This window comes from Salvelinus fontinalis, chromosome 5 (assembly GCF_029448725.1).
Source record: "Salvelinus fontinalis isolate EN_2023a chromosome 5, ASM2944872v1, whole genome shotgun sequence".
In the NCBI taxonomy this organism is placed as follows: Eukaryota; Metazoa; Chordata; class Actinopteri; order Salmoniformes; family Salmonidae; genus Salvelinus; species Salvelinus fontinalis.
In genome coordinates this window covers 50,215,120-50,235,872 of record NC_074669.1, presented here as the reverse complement: position 1 = coordinate 50,235,872, position 20,753 = coordinate 50,215,120, and the positions used below count along the sequence as shown (strand labels likewise).

The 20,753-nt window shown below is 42.9% G+C and overlaps 1 protein-coding gene across 1 annotated transcript; it reads right to left on the bottom strand.

Annotated features, from left to right (window-relative positions):
• Nucleotides 1-142: 142 nt before the first annotated feature.
• Nucleotides 143-18,822, bottom strand: si:dkey-162b23.4 (sodium/hydrogen exchanger 9B2). Its single transcript, XM_055923811.1, has 13 exons — nucleotides 18,436-18,822; nucleotides 12,241-12,642; nucleotides 10,549-10,729; nucleotides 9,867-10,037; nucleotides 8,166-8,308; nucleotides 7,621-7,748; nucleotides 5,789-5,964; nucleotides 5,207-5,313; nucleotides 4,853-5,002; nucleotides 4,217-4,325; nucleotides 3,915-4,051; nucleotides 3,252-3,435; nucleotides 143-2,431 (listed from the first exon to the last, which is right to left on the bottom strand). Exons 2-13 carry the CDS (start codon nucleotides 12,340-12,342, stop codon nucleotides 2,373-2,375), a joined length of 1,647 nt encoding a protein of 548 aa, XP_055779786.1. The 5' UTR covers nucleotides 12,343-12,642; nucleotides 18,436-18,822; the 3' UTR covers nucleotides 143-2,372.
• Between the last annotated feature and the right edge of the window lie 1,931 nt (nucleotides 18,823-20,753).

Sequence of the window (20,753 nt, the reverse complement as noted above, 5' to 3'; positions counted from 1 at the left end):
AGGTGGACTTCAATCAAGTTGTAGAAACATCTCAATGATGATCAATGGAAACAGGATGCACCTTAGCTCAATTTCGAGTCTCATAGCAAATGGTCTGTTAGCAGTTGATGTTACGCTTCAATAACACAGACCCCAAAGCAAATCAGGCGGAGAAAAATAGGTTTATTCAAAGAGGACAAATCATAGATGTTATGCTGAGAGGTAGATGTTCATTCTCCCCTGTCCTCAGTGATTCTCTCCACAGAACGAAGTGACAGGATGTAATTTATAACCTAACCCTAGCCTGTGGTTGACCAATTAGAATTCCTTGCAATAAAACTGGGCCAAATAAGTACCCTGTTTCAGACAACGTATAGACAAATTCACCCCATGTCTCTGACCCATTGATCATTAATGCCATATTACAGAAAAAACACTTTCCATTGATCGTTAATTCTCTCTTGACCTTTAGTCCTCTGCGTTGTATATTCATCTTCAAAATATTTTTACAGGTCTGAATGCTTATGTAAATAAGGTATGTTTATTTTGAATACATTTGCAAAAATGTCTTAACCTGTTTCACTGTCATTATGGGGTTTTGTGTAGATTGAGGATTTTTTATTTAATCAACTTTATAAGGCTGTAAAATAACAAAATATGGAAAAGTCAAGGGGTTTGAATACTTTCTGAATGCACTGTATGTGCCATTCAAAGGTTGAATTGCCTTTCAAAATTGTATGGCACCGGTTTGTGTCAAGAACTGCAACGCTGATGGGTTTTTCACACTCAACAGTTTCCTCGTGTGTATCAAGAATGTCCTTTGAGTGCTGAGAATGTACATTCCAGTCAACTTGATACAACTGTAGGAAGCATTGGAGTCAACATGGGCCAGCATCCCTGTAGAACACTTTGACACCTTGCAGAGTCCATGCCCAGACAAATTGAGGTTGTTCTGAGGAAAAAAAAAAGAAAGGCATCTCAATATTAGGAAGGTGTCCTTCATATTCTCTTACAGTGTCAAAAGACTACCACCTTCGTTAAAGAGCCAGTGCAGACATTTCTATCTCAATATCAAATCCTTTCTGGTATGAATATCCTTTCCGGGTATAATATTCCGGTTGAGCTAGACCTACGGTTTATATGCTCTCCGGAGAAAATTATAATGGAATTAGTTTGTGTAACAGATCAAATTAGCATTGAGCTTTTTTAAGTTCAAGTTTCAAAAGCTATACAGGACTTTTACATGGTATGATACACTACAAATTACTCCTGAAAAACCTAAGGGACCCTTTCAAGAGTCCATACAAATGTAACAAAAATGAAAATCTTAATCAACTGCATAATTAACTCTATGGAATCAAAATTATAAAATACTGAATAATAAAAATAATAAAAACAAATGAATAGAACAAAAAATTTGACTGTTTTGGCAGTCTTTTCTTAAAAACATTGTTTTTATAGTATATTGCTCAGAATGTGATGCTATTATCTAAGCTACACTGATTTTGCATTAAAGGCCAGTCTTAAATATATCTTAGCTAGGGGCCCATATTATTCATGTTTTTTTGTGACGGTCACATTTAGTGCACACATGATTTGAATATTGCTTAAATGGAAACGTACAATAAATAAAACTGCCTTGCCTTTGTCCTGCGTCTAGCTAGCACGCTAGCAACAACCGTCCATCGCTAAATATGATATTTTCTCTGAATCAAACCGCAGTACTAGTATAACACACTTCTCAAATACATTACATTCACACAGAATACAACTTCAACAGCTGGTAAATTGATGCATAAGGCCTAAGGACAACAAAAAAAAAATGTTGTGAGGGCATACATACAGTGTACGACTGTGTGATAATGAACACACATATGCCTGATGGTCAATGTCAAACACATTCAATTCCAATGGCTCCGCTCTTAGAATCACTTTTTAATGATAGGGTATAATTTTAGTAGTAGCATTACTGAATTTTCAGCCATTGTATCGTAACGTTACAGTATAGTGCAGAATGCTTGGATATCGTGGCTTGTTGGTTGAGTGGGAGCTGTAGCTCGAGGCCTGAAAACTACCCTCAGGGGAGATATAAATAAACATGGCAGGATGTCAAACACACCAAGGACAGATACACAGATGAAGTGGCAAAAGCCCTCTGAAAACCCCACTGTCCGAAAGGCAATATCCTGGGTGTCACAAGAGTCTGAAATAGGAACCCTGTTCTCTATACAGTACAGCACTTTCAAGGGAATAGGGTGGCATTTTTTCACTAGAATAGGATGCCATTTTAGATGCACCCTTGAAGTGCCCCCATTTTCCCTATGATCCATCCATGTAATTTCCTCCTTGGTGATGTGTTCTTCCTGGTTCCCACCACTGACGTTGGTTTGGTATCAGAGGGTACTCTCGTAGGTGATTGGGGACTCGGTCATAGTTCCGCTTTGCTCCCGCTCTGCATATCCAAGGAAAAAGGGTAGAAAAAAACGATCAAAAAAAGGCTTTTACCGTGTGTGTGTGTGTGTGTGTGTAACTGAAGTGCATGTGTATAAACAAAATAGGACTATAGGCCAAATGGTCAACATGGAAAACGTCTCAGTGAGTGTAGTCTGAGACACAGCGATGGGCAGGTAACACGTTTCACCAGGACACACCGTGTAGTCATAAAAAAATCTCCCTGCAAACCTGAAGAGCAAAAGAAGCCACCATTGTGTGGTGACAGGGCTGAGACGAAGCATGATGCAGGAGACAAAGACTACCTGAAGCCACAATGCAAATCATTCTCCAACCCACGGCTTCTCTTTATTAGCCTGAGATTCTGAATGATATGCTCTGTTTCACCACTGTCAACAATGTTGAAACAAAAGCATATCAGTTTGGATTCCAGGCTTTTTCAAATAAAGATAATCTCTGTCATAAAGGGACACTGCTTTTCATAAACACACTTCCTTCCCTATGCTGTGTGGACAAAGCTATGACAAGCTGGTTTTAAAAAAGCACAATGGTGTATAATAGGAGTGGAGGTTAAAACCATAATGTGCTGTATAAGGTCACCGTTTACAGCATGTGTGGGATAACAGCTGTCACTCAAGCAAGGTTAGTAGTAGTTGTGGGTTTTTGTGTGCGTTTCTATTTTAAAACACTGAGATGGTGAGGCAGTCCTTCCTATTTGTGTGTGTGTGTGTGTGTGTGTGTGTGTGTGTGTGTGTGTGTACACTTCTGTCTGTGCATCTATGCAGACGATGTGTTTGCACATTCTGTGTGTGCGTCCTCACCCCAGGCAGGGTTCTTTGGTTTCTGCAGCAGGCGAGGTCCTGTGAGTCCGATGACCAGGGCCCCTATGGGGGCGGTGAGCAGGATGGCGAGCACGGCCACTGTCAGCACCTCCATGCCGTACTTCTCCAGCTCCGTATCCTCCTTGGTGCGGGCCATGTCCAGCGCTGTGGAGCCGATGGCCGCCTGGGGAGAAAAGAGGGGAGGAGATCGACACATTGGCCACGTTACCCTCAACATTGTGAGTAAAAGCACCTACAATTTATTGGAAAACTAAGTCATAAACTTAACGCCGACGTTGGGAATGATATGACAGATGTTCCCCAACCCCTACCCCTTCTCACGCAAAGCAGCACTAGAGTGTGCAATTTTTATTATTATACAAAAACGGGTTGCACGTGGCGCGATCACAAGTTAGTTACAATATTCAAATGCTATGGTTATTTTGCTTGTTGTAGCCTTTTTTTGTGTCAGGAAAATTTCAGCCTTAGATTCTGTTTTTTATTTATTTATTTTAAAATAGAGAGATGAAAGGTAGGAGAGTGCTGAAAGAGCAGTAAGCTGGATTCGAGCCCATGCTAGCAGCGGACACATCGTACATGTGCTCCAGAGGTAGCGGCTTAGACCACTCCAGGCCACCTTGGTTCCTGTTTAACGTTAAGTACCTGTACGGTGGCTTTGGGTAGCCAGGCCAGAGCGATGAAGAGCTTCTCTTTAAAGTTGAAGCCGGCACACAGCACACAGACGAAGGTGAAGAGAACACGTACCAGCAGACCAATGGCCAGAGAGCCTATGCCCAGGCCTGGTGGGACAGAGAAGGGAATAGGGGGTAGAATGATAAACACTTAATTTAAGTTAAAGTAGGAAAACACACCTGATAGAAGATCTCCAAGAGCGGGGTATAAATGTATATGTGGTGTGTGTGTTCTTACTGACTGTGTGTTTATGCGTGTGTTTGTGTTCTCACCGACAGTGGTTTTGTCCAGCTCTGAGATTTGGATCTCAGCCCCGATCAGGCCAAAGAGCAGTGGCTGGAACACTTCCCAGGCAATACCCACTATGTCCGCCACAGGGACCTGCACACAAACACAGAGTCAGTCAGACACACACACACACGTTGCGGTTTCTCAAATTACTGACGTTTTCAAACACAATTTGTAAAAGTAGAGAAAAATGGAAGGGTTTGAGAAGCGCTATCAAGACAAGTGATAACAAAAACATTTTTTTTAAACACTTACCAGACACGAACCAGACTACAGAGAGAGTTCAGCAAACATCAAGACTTCACAACTTTGTTTCTCTACTAGAGAATCTGCCTCCCATAGAGACAATATCAGACGTGACTCTGTGAATGTATATTTAGGATTGGGCCTCTGTATACTGACTGGAAGGGTCCCACTGTGTCTTATGACAACAGTTTGTACTGCACTGGAATGTTCAAGCTGTCCAGCTGCTATCCGATGCTTAAGTTTAGGTCACTGTGTTAGAGGTAAGGGCTAGAGGGGCATTTGGGTGTTGGGTGAGAGAGTAAGTGCCTAGCTCGAAGATGCAGGGTACGGAGGGTTGAGTGAGGGGTCGGCATGGGATGGGGTCGTTGACTGACCTTTGACCTCCTCCAGCCCAGGCCAGCCAGGAAGGCAAGGACCAGGGTGCAGAGGCCCCCCGAGCCGGGGAAGCCGGCCACGTTGCTGCCGAACAAGGCAAACACCGACAGGCCCAGCAGCAGGAATGAGCGCTTCATCACTACGTTGTCCTACAGGAGAGAGTGAGAGAAGGAAGAAAGGACTCATTAATAAAGATTCCCAAACAAGGACTATGTCTCTGGAGTAACATTACTAAGAAAGGGAAACGCTACTGAGAAAACTGAGCTCTGTTATAGGTCAACTCTAAGTTTCCTAGACCTGGACTACGCCTACTCCTAGACTAAAAGCTAAGTGCTTTCGATGGAGATTCCTACCTGCTCTTTGCTGGGAAAGTAGCGCAGCAGAAATCCCAGCAGTACCCCAACCACCATTCCCCCTCCCACCTCCAGTATACCTCTCAGCAGGTTGTACCACATGGAGCCTGCAGAGAGAGACACAGCACAACAAAACAACAGATATCAAAACAGATGGGATCGTCCCAAATGTTACCCTGTTACTTAGAGAGTGCACTACTTTTGACCAGAGTCCTATGTGGAACCTGGTCAAAAATAGTTCACTCTATAGGGAATGGGATGCCATTAGGGACGCAGTATGCAGCAGGAAGTCAGCAATAAAAAGCATGCAATACAGAGGAAGACACCGTAATAGCTCATACTAAATGGTCCTGTGTAGCTCAGTTGGTAGAGCATTGCGCTTGCAACAACAGGGTTCGTAGGTTTGATTCCCGAAGTGTGAGGGCGTCATCTATTGGATCCAGGACGGATTGCAGGAAGATCTCGAGTAACGTTGCAACAAAAACAGATAATACAGTTCAATTTTTTTCTAGTGGTCTCCTCTCATCATTGGCTCAGAGCAGAGGCACAAATCAACATGCTCCTGACTAATTGGACCCCTACCGGTGGCGAAGGCCATGCCCATGCAGGTGGTGAAGCCGGTGATGGCCAGGATGTCGTCGATGCTGCAGGCGGCCATGAGGAGGGTAGGGATGCCCTGCTCCAAGCCGTAGCCATCCTTCTGCAGCAGCAGCATGGAGGGAACCACCACGGCCGGGGACACGGCTCCCAGCACAAATCTACAAGAGGCGGGAGAGCCAAAGTGAGGGTTAATCATCATATTCATCAGGTTTGGGTTGCCAGGCTGAAGAATGACCTCCGAAGTAACAACCTATAATATGAATAATGATCATATGGCCATTTAGCAGATGGCCAGTACAAACCTACAGGAGAGGAGACACACTATGAGAGTTCATCATATAATATGGCCCTGTAGAAGATGCTTTCAAAGGTCGGGTTACTGTAAAAGCATTTTGACAACTGTTATGTAAAAAGGGTTCTTAATAAAAATAACACATTTGATTGATTGATTTGAATACATCACAAACCTAGAAGGGACAGGGGAGGGGAAAATACAATGAGTAAAGAGAAAGTGTTTAATGATGCAGCTTTACTAATAGGGATTAGTTTGAGATATACACTATATGTGGACATCCCTTCAAATTAGTGGATTTGGCAATTTCAGCCACACCCAATGCTGACAGGTGTATCAAATCAAGCACACAGCCATGCAATATTCCATAGACAAACATTGGCAGTAGAATGGCCCTACTGAAGTGTGGCAGATCATCACATTTCTGCCCTGCTAGAGCTGCCCCGGGCAACTGTAAGTGCTGTTGGCAATGTCTAGGAGCAACAACGGCTCAGCCGTGAAGTGGTAAGCCACACCAGCTCACAGAACGGAACCGCCGAGTGCTGAAGCACGTAGTGTGTAAAAATCACCTGTCCTTGGTTGCAACACCCACTACAGAGTTCCAAACTTCATCAGCACAAGAACTGTTCGACGGGAGCTTCATGAAATTAATTTCCTTGGGTAGCTACACACAAGCCTAAGATCACCATGCGCAATCCCAAGCATCGGCCGGTGTGGTGTAAAGCTCATCAGTGCCCAACCTCACTAATGCTCGTGGCTGAATGGAAGCAAGTCCCCGCAGCAATGTTCCAACATCAAGTTGAAAGCCTTCCCAGAAGAGTGCAGGCTGTTATAGCAGTAAAGGGGGGACCAACTCCATATTAATACCCATAATTTTGGAATGAGATGTTTGACGAGCAGGTTTCCACATACTTTTGGTCATGTAGTGTATTTAGAGGGATGGATGAATAGAATGATGGACAGATCAGAGTGAGAGACAATAAAAGTGGAGAGGACAAGAGAGAGAGCAAGAGGAGCGAGGACGAGAGAAATATAGAAGAAAGAGATATAGCAAAAGAGAGGGAGAGAGCGAGAAAGAGAGGAGAGAGAAAGAAAGCAAAGGGCTAAGTGTCAGGATTAAATGAAAATTTATAAAGGCGGGGTCTCCAATCCTGTTCATCGAGGACTGGAAAGCTACCGTCCTGTAGGTTTTTGCTCCAACCCCAGTTAGAACTAATTATTAGAATCAGGTGCACTAGATTAGGGTTGGAGTGAAATCCTACAGGACGGTAGCTTTCCAGGAACAGGATTGAGAGCCCTGGTATAAAGGATACTTCAAGTGTTCCCGGTGAGTTAGCTGCCAAAAACTCTACACCCGTCTTATTGGAATGCAAGCGGTGTTAGGTAGCCCTTTAGTTTTACAAATGCATCGAGAGGCCGCAGAATACTGAATGGGATTTAGAAGTAGAAGGCTCAGAGAGGACGACAGAGAGACAGCGAAGAGAGATCGAGAGAGACAACGAGACAGAGAAAGAGAGTTTACCCTAGGATGAATGCCCATATCCAGGGCAAGCCCATGAGGAAGTGGGATACGAGGGCGACGGTGCAGGCCTCGATGATGCAGGGTCCCATTCCCACGCGCGCACACACCATACTCAGCTTCCTCAGAGCCTAGGAACACACATGTACACACACAAATTCAAAGGAAAAATCCACATTGCATTAGTCCACTGTGGATACAGTCGCAAAATGTTTTGCATGTCAGCAGTCAAGTTTTGAAGATATAGGATTTTCAAGCAAAGTGTCACTTGCTACATCTTCATGATGATGAGTTTTGCATTATACGATGTATTTTGCACCATGACGATGTGGCAAGTGACACTTGGCTTCCTGAAAGTCCTGAAAACTTGACTGCTCAAATGCAAAACATTTTGGGACTGTATCAATAGTGGACTAATGAAAAATATATACACATATATAGTTTGAGGGGATTTTTCCTTTAACACAGGAACATAAATAATAAAAAGACAAGTACTAAACACTAAAAGCATTGGCCTATGGAGAGAGATGAGTGTTTCATTGACATACCGAGCCGTCCAATCCCAGGCCTGCTCGGGCCAGGATGACAGCGAGGGCAATGTTCCTCAGGGAGGCGGACCATCGAAAGTCGATGTACACGGCGTCCGTTACCACGGGGATATTACGTAGCAGGAAGCCCGTCAATAGCATACCTGTAGAGAATGACAGAAAACAATGATACTTTATCATACTAAATTGAATATTTTTATAAACACACCGTATTCTTTGGACTTTCTCTCACAGCAAAAGGGGCAAAAAACAATGTCTTCCTGTTGTTCTGAAGACAACATCGTTTTGTTAAGAGTTAAACAGAGATCTTGAGGCTAAGATATTATTCCCATCTTCACATTGGTTCAAATGCCAAGAAATACACATTTTATGATAGCCTGGGAACTGAATATTAAAAAGGTTGAAGATCAATTGGTTTAAGATATCAAAGGCTTCTAGGCATAGGAATCTTTTGAGAGTAAAGGAAAAACGTTTCCAAGTAGGAATAATGCGAACATTGGAGTCTTTAATCTACTGTATAAAATTGAATTGCCTTTGAAGGTCAGAAAGATCGATGTGGTCCTGTGTGGTTCAATTGGTAAGAGAGTGGCATTAGCTAACGCCAGGGTTGTGGATTTGAGGCAACGTAGGCCAAAAAAGGTCTGTTCAGTTCAAACAATGAAACGGGGACTTTGAACTGGGAAACAGAGTTCCTCTGGGTTTACAAAATGAAAAACAGGGGTTGGAGAGACATTAACTATCAAAGATGTACATTCAACAATCAGGACTTCACTTCTGAACTATGGGAGTGGCCTCTGTCGGATATACACTAAACAAACGATCAAAGATGAAAAATCAAAAGACCCAACAAACACTTATTTATCATCTACAATCTCCTTTCTGGACTGTTGAAAGTGAGGAGTAGGTTGTGACTCTGAACGTCTGACTTCTATCTTCTTGTGGGCTGAACGAGTGACCACTGTCTTATTATAGGGGTCTATGCAAACTACAGGACTTGTCATGTGGTTACCAGCATCAAGAGAGACTTTGGTCAAAGCTGCACCGTGTCTCAACCAAGTCTCTATTGTATGTTAAGAAATGCAAATACATTTGAATTTACTCCTTATCAGTCTAAGTCAACAAGGTTGCTCATTTGGTTAGAAATGGAATAAGGTGGGATATAAACTCACGTCACTGTCTAGGTATGGTAGCAACACATGTATGACGTACTACACACGAAGTAGCAGTGTTGGCAAAGCCAGACAGAATAATAAGAGACTGTTTGACCATGTTACATGCAGGTGAAACAGTCCCATTTGACATGTATAGTAAAGAGTACTAGTGAGGGGACAAGCAAGTGCATGCATGCTAAATATAGTGAGTGGGTGTGTTTAATCTGAATGTGTGCTTACTATAGTAAGTAGTTGTGTGTGTGTGTTCTATCTACTATAACAGCAGATGTATATTACCAGCAGCCAGGCCACCTCTCCCATATCAAAGACAAAGAAAAAGATGGCGTCTCTGACTGTTACTAAGGAACATGTATGGCATGCAACACCCTGAAGATGCCATTTTGTCTCACTCTCAACAAGTGAAATGAGGTAGAGGTTACAGAAAATAACCTGTTGTATGCTGCACGTATACATGCGGTCACGGACAAGACAGAGCCCATCACCTACAACACATATATACACACACACTCTCTCCATTCGCATTACCTACCCAGTAACGGGGGAAAGGGAGGCAGTTTGGGCAGCTGGATGAGGCCCACCAGTTTGCCCGCGGTGACGGAACAGATGAAGAGCACGGTGATGCCGAACAGGTTCCCCCCCGGCAGACACTCCTTCTCTGTGATGGACCACACCACGCCAAACAGCACTAATGCAATGAGGACTGGGAAGGAGGAGAGGTCAGAAGTCAGTACGTGGCCAGTTAGCAGGTTGTTTGTTTTTGCCTTTCACCTGACAAATAAAATAAAATGTGCTGTACTTGATTTGGATTGCAAGGTCAAATGGTTTCAAAGGTCTACTACTAAGCCTAAATGTACTGAAATATACAAGTTAACATCAGGGACAGTGGGTAGTGCCTTAGTCCATCTGTAAATCTACTCCATTTGTGCTATATAAATGCATTATCAATGGCATTATCAGCACATTGTAGCGTTATGAAGGTTCATTAGGCAAATATTGTATCTCTATTCTGGTGCCCATAGAAGTAGAATTACATTTTCATGGGCAGCAGCATAGAGACACAATATTAATCAAATCAAATGTATTTATATAGCCCTTCTTACATCAGCTGAAATGTCAAAGTGCTGTACAGAAACCCAGCCTAAAACCCCAAACAGCAAACAATGCAGGTGTAGAAGCATATTAGAGTGGCCTATTTCTATGCTGGTGCCCACCCTTGGTGATGAGGGAGGACAGGAGGCCTCGGGGCGGGCAGGGGCATACCCGGCGGAGCCTGCCACAGCAGATGACCGGGGGGTCGGTGTTGGTGCCCGCATCCACCACCGGGTTACGGGGGATGAAGTAGGTCTCCTTCGTGACTTGGGGGGTGGAGCCCCGGCTCACCACCACCTGAATCTGGTTCACACCCAGGAACCGGGGTGCAGAGACATGGAGGAAAAGGGTCTTAGTTCCAAATGAAAATGTGTCAGTAGCCATACTTTTTAATTAAACTTTCTTACTACAAAAATGCCATTTCAATACAAGCTTCTGAAAAAGTAACACGCTATTGGATATTTGTTTATTATTTTGCCAAAGAGACGCTTGACACGAAGGGACACTTCGATGTTTTTCAAAACTTGCTTCCAAAAAGCATCCTTACGACTCCATCGTACTCCGATCCCCGTTAAAAGGTGCAATACGCAGAAATTGCTCCGCCATTTCCTGGTTGCTAAAATTTAAATAGATCGCTTAATTTCAGTTTATGTAACAAAACAAGCAATGTATAGGGTATGTGTAACCTTTATTTAACTAGGCAAGTCAGTTGAGAACAAATTCTTCCTTACAATGACGGCCTACACCAGCCAAACTCGGACGACGCTGGGCCAATTGTGCACCGCTCTATGGGACTCCTAATCACGGCCGGTTATGATACAGCCTGGAATCGAAACAGGGACTGTAGTGGCGCCTCTTGCACTGAGATGCAGTGCCTTAGACCGCTGCGCCACTTGAAGTAGAGAATCATTGTACCATTTAAACCTCTGTGAAATAGATTTTCAATAACCAAATATATTGTATTTTCAGCTGTTTGAAGCTGGTGTACAAAACCAAAAGATGCAAAAACAAACTTAACGGAAGCATTGAAATAGTGCAAAGAGAACAGCTCTTGCTTTCAATGAGAATGACTGTGCGGATTTGGAGAGGTCGCTCAAAAAGTTGCATATTGTAGCTTTAACTTCTTGAGTTTAAATTATTGCAATCTTTCAAGAGAGAATGACTGTGGTATCAGGAACATGTTTTGAGTAGCCTCGCCTAACAATTGAAAGCTGATAAGAATGGTACTGGAGCAAATGCCAATGCTACTGGCTTTTTTGCCTCTGTTCCTTTGACACACCTATGTTAAGTGGTTCTTCATTGTTGACAAAGAGGTTAGTCACACTAACAAAACACTACTGTTTAAGTAATAGTTATCATGCTTATAATAAAGCGTAGATATACGGACTTATACTACAAAAGAGTGTGCCACGATGAGAACAGTTAGTGTCATGAAAAAGGCTGTTGTTCCAACTTATACCCCACTCTGTGGAAAAAGAGGCTGGCAAAAATCATGGGAAAATCTGCTGGTAGGGTACATCTCAAGGTATGTTTCAAATGACCTGACAAAACGTCAGCAATGATGATTTTACTTTTCTTTTCCCGTAAATAATTGACCCCATAAATGCATAATGCCAAATAAGAGTGCACCGTACACTGCCAATAGGAAATGTAAACTAATGCCTTCAAAACTGATTCTAGATCAATGTGTGTGGAACTACTATTATGCCAAAGCTTCCGGTCAGCCATGGCTCATAGATTCAGCGACTCAGTATCATTAAATGATGTAAAGGCTATCTATTAGCATTTTGGCTAAAGCACTAGATATACTTTACCTCTGCATGGTTCGTTACTGGCGAGGCTCCGGCACTGTGTTCTAGGTCCAGCAAGGGAGAAGGTGTAGGTGGCTTCAACTTGGGCTGGTCGTCCTCCATCATGGCATCTAGTAGAGTTCACTTTCTCCTCCTCGCTTCACTAACCTCACAGCAAACGCGGTGGAGGGGTGGGGTTGGCCACCGGTACATTGCTGCTCTGCTCCTGTTGTATCCCAAGGTCTGACTGTCCAGCACTAGCTCCCATTCAGTGAGTCGTCACCTCTTCATCAGTCAAAGGCAGTGAGAGTGAGTGTTTGCTTGGTGGAATTGGCCAGAGAGGCATTTGAGGCAATCACGGCTGAAGAGATAGGAGGTGGAAACCAGCCAAATGCAGGAGCAATCAAAGGTGAAGGTAAGCAGTAACTGTAAAACAGACAATAAAGACGGAGGTTTTCAAATTTCAGCATTCTGCTATCAGTATGGAATGAGACTGGGAATAAGGGCATCGATGCATGAATGAAGAATTTCCTCTTTAACTTCATATAGAAATCATACTATGTTATTAGCTACATTGCCACCACTCTCCTTCTCCTATGATAAAGGCATTCAATATAATGGCATTTCAATTACAGCAGTATCCATTTTATCGGAACCAAGCTGAAGTTTGATTACTTTATATAAAAACTGTGGATGGAACGTGTTTATGCGAGTAAAGTCATACTGAATAAAAATAAATTGTAACAGCTGTGATGGAAACAGGAAGTTCCCGGTACAATTTTATAAATGCCGACAGATCATTTGTTCGTTCAACATGGTTGGATCTTTTTGAGTCTGTAAAATGTATTATGCGCAAAATTGCAGTGGAAACACCTTTATGCACAACTATTGATACAGCATAATAAACCATCATATCTGAGTAAACTTGGGAGTCATGTGATGATATAGTGTGTGGTCCTCCCACTACAACTCGGGAAACCATTGATTAAATAAATGATGAACTTCACAGGGTGGCGACAATGCACAGTGATGAGCATGATGCTGCTTTCCAATAAATATCTAGGCTCTTATTCTGGTGACATGATGATCGGTGCTTGACTGCCGTTCGACACAAAATAAAAACATTCTCATCATGTAGACTAGCCTACCCGCACGCGGACGTTCCTTTCATAGGATAACCAGATCCAAAGTAATTATTATCCATCGGGTGATTGGTTGAGCCTTATTGAAGGCGTGACATCACTTTGAGCCCTTACCAAAACAATCGCAGACAATCTCTCTCCCCTCTGATCTAAAACTCAGTAACAAGTGACAACCCTAAAACCAGTTGTAACAACCAACTTCAAAAACAGTTATCTAATATTCCCGCACCCCATTAACATTGTCGCCGAGGAGGGCTTGTTAGCTAGCTACAGGGTTTGAGTCGCCACAGACGTTTTATTATAAAACAGCTCAGCTATCAACGCTAGCTAGACTGTGTCTAGACTCAGGAGCTCATGGGCACATACTAGACACGTCACATAGGATCCAGCTGGTTAGATATGATTCCACCATGGGCAACAACTGGCTACTAGTTAGTTTTCACAAAAATGTTAAGACTCATAGCTAGTTTATCCAGTGATCACCACATGTAGAAGGATAGCTACTGATTGAAATGTAGCATGCTGGCTCACACTGGCCAGGCAGAAGCCATCTCGCTAATTTAACAGTTAGCTAATAGTGGACGCCAAACTCAGAAGCTCACGACCTAAAATAGCCAACTGGTTAGACATGATGGCAACAATGTCTGAAAATGAACTAGTCGCCAGTTAAATATGTTCAACTCATAGTTAGTTTAGCCACTGACCACTGCATTTAGGAGGCTAACTAAATGACTAAAATGTAGATAGCTAGCTCACTGGCCAGGCAGTAGCCACTACTAGCCAACTAATTGTGGATTTCCTGGACTTTCAAAATCCTAATGTCGCCGAGCCTTTCACATTAAACTTCCACCTTTCCTGTAGTTTATTTTTGTATTCAAATAACTTTTTATTGGTCACATACACATGGTTAGCAGATGTTATTGCGAGTGTAGCGAAATGCTTGTGCTTCTAGTTCCAACAGTGAAGCAATATCTAACAAGTAATCTAACAATTCCACAACAACTACCTAACACACAAGTCTAAGAAAAGGAATGGAATAAGAATGTATACATATAAATATATGGATGAGCAAAGGCCGAGCGGCATAGACAAGATGCAATAGATGGTATAAAATACAGTATATACACATATGAGATGAGTAATGCAAGATATGTAAACATTATTAAAGTGGCATTATTAAAGTGACTAGTGATCCATTTGTTAGTGGCCAATGATTTCAAGTCTATATGTAGGCAATAGCCTCTCTGTGTTAGTGATGGCTGTTTAACAGTCGGAAGGCATTGAGATTGAAAAATAACTTCGGTCTCTGTCCCAGCTTTGATGCACCTGTACTGACCTCGCCTTCTGGATGATAGCGGGGTGAACAGGCAGTGGCTCGGGTGGTTGTTTTCCTTGATGATCTTTTTGGCCTTCCTGTGACATCGGGTGCTGTAGGTGTCTTGGAGGGCAGGCAGTTTTCCCCCGGTGATACATTGTGCAGACCGCACTACCCTCTGGAGAGCCCTGCGGTTGTGGGCGGTGCAGTTGCCGTACCAGGCGGTGATACAGCCCGACAGGATGCTCTCGATTGTGCATCTGTAAAAGGTTGTCAGGGTTTTGGGTGACAAGCCAAATTTCTTCAGCCTCTTGAGTTTGAAGAGGCGCTGTTGCGCCTTCTTCACCACATTGTGTAGGTGGACCATTTCAGTTTGTCTGTGATGTGTACGCCGAGGAACTTAAAACTTTCCACCTTCTCCACTACTGTCCTGTAGACGTGAATAAGGAGGTGCTCCCTCTGCTGTTTCCTGAAGTCCATGATCATCTCCTTTGTTTTGTTGACGTTGAGTGAGAGGTTGTTTTCCTGACACCACACTCTGAGTGCCCTCACCTCCTCCCTATAGGCCGTCTCGTCGTTGTTGGTAATCAAGCCTACCACTGTTGTGTCGTCTGCAAACTTGAGTTGAGGCGTGCATGGCCACGCAGTCATGGGTGAACAGGAGGGGGCTGAGCATGCACCCTTGTGGGGCCCTAGTGTTGAGGATCAGCGAAGTGGAGATGTTTCCTACCTTCACAACCTGGGGCGGCCTGTCAGAAAGTCCAGGACCCAATTGCACAAGGTGGTGTTGAGAGACCCAGGGCTTCAAGCTTAATGATGAGCTTGGAGGTTACTATGGTGTTGAATGCTGAGCTGTCGTCATTTTTTTTTATTTTACCTTTATTTAACTAGGCAAGTCAGTTAAGAACAAATTCAATGAACATCATTCTTACATAGGTATTCCCCTTGTCCAGATGGGATAGGGCAGTGTGCAGGCGATTGCATCGTCTGTGGACCTATTGGGGCGTTACGCAAATGGAAATTGAAGTGGGTCTAGGGTGACAGGTAAGGTGGAGGTGATATGATCCTTGAATAGTCTTTCAAAGCACTTCATGATGACAGAAGTGAGTGCTATGGGGCGATAGTCATTTAGTTCAGTTACCTTTGCCTTCTTGGGTACAGGGACAATGGTTGCAATATGGAAGCATGACTGGGATAGGGAGAGATTGAATATGTCTGTAAACACACCAGCCAGCTGGTCTGCGCATGCTCTGAGGACACGGCTAGGGATGCCGCCTGGGCCGGCAGCCTTGCGAGGGTTAACACGTTTAAATGTCTTGCTCATGTCGGCCATGGAGAAGGAGAGCCCATAGTCCTTGGTAGCGGGACACATCGTTGGCACTGTGTTATCCTCAAAGCGGGCAAAGGTGTGTAGTTTGCCTGGAAGCAAGACGTCGGTGTCCGTGACGTGGCTGGTTTTCTTTTTGTAGTCCGTGATCGCCTGTAGACCCTGCCACATATGTCTCGTGTCTGAGCCGTTGAATTGCGACTCCACTTTGTTTCTATACTGACAATCCGCTTGCCTTGCGGAGGGAATGACTACACTGTTTGTATTCGGCCATATTCCCAGTCATCTTTCCATGGTGAAATGCGGTGGGTCATGCTTTCAGTTTTGCGCGAATGCCGTTATCTATGTTGCCAACGTAGTGGTGCGCACACTGAACGATCTGGCACAGATGGTGTTCACACACTTCAAGATTCTTCACCTGTTCGTGAGGATTCTCGATACCACGTGTTCTCATGAAAACAATTATGTGATTACATTTAATGTAGCTATGAGCTGAGTGTGGCGGTATTTCAAATATAAAGAGCTGGGTAGCTCTTTTGCTAGTTGTCCTGATGTATATGAATACGTGCCAGGAGATAAGATATGAAAATCTATAGCTAGCTCCCACAGCCGTTCCAAGCTAGCTAGCTATATTGAACTAAAATATAACATTTCAAAGATTTGACTGAGTTACAGTTCATAGAAGGAAATCAGTCAATTTAAATAAATTCATTAGGCCCTAATCTATGGAGTTCACATGACAGGGCATGGACGCAGCCATGGGTGGGCCTGGGAGGGCATAGGCCCACCCACTGGGGAGACAGGCCCAGGCAATCTGAATGAGGGCTTTATTACAGACAGAAAAGCAACCACAGGTGAAGAAGCCGCATGTGGAGGTCCTGGGCTTGCGTAGTTACACGTGGTCTGCGGAGGTGAGGCCGGTTGGACGTACTGACAAATTCTCTAAAACGATGTTTGAGGTGACTTACGTTAGAGAAACAAACATTAAAATTATCTGGCAACAGCTCTGGTGGACATTCCTACAGTCAGCATGGCAATTGCACACCCCCTCAAAACTTGAGACATCAGTGGCATTGTGTTGTGTGACAAAACTACACAGAGGCCTCTTATTGTCCCCAGCACAAGGCGCACCTGTGTAATGATTATGCTGTTTAAAAATCAGGAGAAAGGCTCACTGACAGGGACGTAAACAAATTTGTGCATTTTAGAGAAATAATATTTTTGTTTTAATGGAAAATGTATGGGATCCTTTATTTCAGCTCATGAAACATGGGATAAACACTTTACATGTTGTGTTTACATTTTTGTTCAGTATAGAAAGAGATTCCATAACGTTAGTTTACGGGAGTTACCTTGCCTCACCTTACCAAGTACGGTTATATTTACACAATAGTACGGTTATATTTACACAATAATACGATTATTGTGGATCATCAGATTAATATAATAGTTAGTTTAAAACGTTTACATGCTTTGCCAGAATAATGATTTTGCTAATAATCCTGTTTAACGTTACATGGACACATTTGAAATCAGGCTACCTGTTGGGATTTTTTTTTTATATAGCAGAAAATCAAAATAAACATGCGCTCGTACATTTATTAACACTAATAATTTGATATTCAACAGATTACGGCAGAAGGCCGAGTATGGCGTTAAATAAAGTGTTTACATGACTATTTTAAATCGGCGTAACGTCAAAATCGAAGTAAGCATACACCGATTAAAACACCGGGTTTTCTAAGCAAATTTTTGAATTATTAGGGCACGTTAACGCTTAATTGGCGTTCAATCACTAATTGATCTGCGCATGTGCCGGCACCGGTAGCTCGAGCAAACGGTTTAGAAATCGTTTTCACATACACACTTTATATGTCCGAACTATTGTTGTGTGCATGTAACCGTCCTCAAGTCTCGACGTCAAACTGCAAAGTTACCACACAGACTCACTATTGCAAAGCAGCCATTAGGCTAGTGAAAATGTTTTTTTGGACCAATGCCGTCAAAAAACATGACCAGCAACGTTGTTTATGCCAGTAAACTACGCTGACCGACGTTAGGTAATCCAATTTTGAAAAGGCAAACACTAATCAATGCTAGGTTTAACGCGAGACCATATGGCACCTTTTGGAACCTAGCTACTTTAGCTGGCTAACGTTATTCTCAAGCCTATGGCATATGGTCTCGCGCATTAGTAACAAACTAGCTTCATTGTCGTATCTTTACATTCACATGATTCATATCGACGGCCTTTAAAAAGTATTTATTCCTGTAGACGCTTAAAACAAAACTACTTAACACTATGACTAACTATTATTATGCCCCGACTGTCTAAAAACGCACTCAATTCCCGCGCGCAAACCTTCAGAAAAATAGCTACCAACTGTTGTTTTATAAATCACACCATAAAGTAGTCACCATGACTTGTCACTCACCTCAAAACGCAATAACTGCCATGCCCATTTTATGACCTGTGTGTGCCTGCTAACGGATTCCACAGGATTAGTGATGTCCACTCCTGCACGGAGTTGCTACAGTACGTGATGATGGGCAGGAGGGATGACAAGACCATCCACATGAGATCAGTGTGTATTATTACAGTAACACACCGATTTTAATTCAGGATTTTGACTGCTACAAGGCTAAGCAACAAAAACATTTTTTTTTACATAATTAAAAAAAAAACACATAGCAATAGTAGTTAGACCTATTGATCGGATCCGTATACTGTTCGTTCAATCAAAATCCGAATTTAAACAACGAAGACGGATATGAATTTCTACTGCATGACATGTTTTTCTAATCTTATCCACAAATTGTTATTCAAGAAGAGAAAGTCATGGAGAGCAGCAGCTTCAACAGGATAAATACACACAGAAAGGCGTGGCTAAACGTGACCACGCCCCTGGGTAGGGTACAGCGGTAGTTTACTCCCATTGCTCCCACGTGTCACGCCAAACCAGGTATTCCCAAACTGGGGTACGCAATGCCGTCAGGGGTACGCCAAATAAAAATGTGATTCACATTTTTTTTTTTTTATAAAATTTCACATTTTCAAACAGTCCATATATATTTTCCAACAGGGCTATACATTTGGTGAGTTTTTTTTCTCGTCTGAGTAGTCTCCTTTCACTGCCAAAAAATAAAAATGTTATTATCTAGTGTTCAGCGAAATAACAACACAATGTCAAAAACAGGTAGCCTAGTTAAATAATTAACATCCAATCACATTAACCATTACTCTCTCGCTGGAATTCCACTAACGGTCCGTATGTAGCCAAACGTAGATGTTGCTCATTCCGTTTGCTCGAAAATGGATAAATGATTTAAAAAAGTAAGTCCATAGAGACACATTCCAGCTCTACTGGTAGTACTGCTACTACCAGCAGTACTACACCTGCACCTGTCGACGACACAAGTTGTTCTGCTTCCACGAGCACATCCAATGCTAGCATCAGTAATTCTACATTTGTTGTTAGCCCAGCTAGCATGGACATTGACAGTTGTGAATCTGATGCAGCCGAAGAGCTACTCCCCCTTACCCGGGAAAGCACCGAACAACAGACAGGGACGTTGGACCATCGAAGTGGCGCAAATATGATGAGAACTACATTGATTTGGGGTTCACTTATATTGGGAGTGGTGCCTTTCCTCAGCCACAGCGACCATGTATCACTTTTACAACATGCAGAAGTGCGCTGGTTATCAAGGGGCAAAGTATTGACACTTTTTTTTAAATTGAGAGACGAGCTTAACGTTTTTGTTACTGACCATAATTTTCACTTGATGACGAGTTTCTCACACGACTGGTCTATCTGGGTGATGTTTTTTCTCACCTGAATGATCTGAATCTAGGATTACAGGGAATCTCCGCTACTATATTCAATGTGCGGGACAAAATTGAGGCTATGATTAAGAAGTTGGAGCTCTTCTCGATCTTTCCATCATTGTATGATTTTTTGTAAGCAAATGAACTCAAGCTTACAGACAAGGATTCATTATCCCTTTCATGCCCTGCCTCCAGTCCACTTACCGATATCTGAACAAGAGAGCTTCATCGAAATTGCAACAAGCGGTTCTGTGAAAATTGAATTTAATCAGAAGCCACTGCCAGATGTCTGGATAGGGCTGCACTCACAGTATCCTGCCTTGGCAAATCGCTCTGTTGCAACCACATACCTACAGTTGAAGTCGGAAGTTTACATACACTTAGGTTTTTCAACCACTCCACTTGTTAACAAACTATAGTGTTGGCAAGTCGGTTAGGACATCTACTTTGTGCATGACACAAGTAATTTTTCCAACAATTGTTTACCAACAGATTATTTCACTTATAATTCACTGTATCACGATTCCAGTGTGTCAGAAGTTTACATACACTAAGTTGACTGTGCCTTTAAACAGCTTTCAAAATTCCTGAAAATTATGTCATGGCTTTAGAAGCTTCTGATAGGCTAATTGACATAATTTGAGTAAATTGGAGGTATACCTGTGGATGTACTTCAAGGCCTACCTTCAAACTCAGTGCCTCTTTGCTTGACATCATGGGAAAATCCAAAGAAATCAGCCAAGACTTCAGAAAAAAATTCTAGACCTCCACAAGTCTGGTTCATCCTTGGGAGCAATTTCCAAATGCCTGAAGGTACCACGTTCATCTGTACAAACAATAGTACGCAAGTATAAACACCATGGGACCACGCAGCCGTCATACCGCTCAGGAAGGAGACTGTTTGGCCATAATGACCATCGTTAT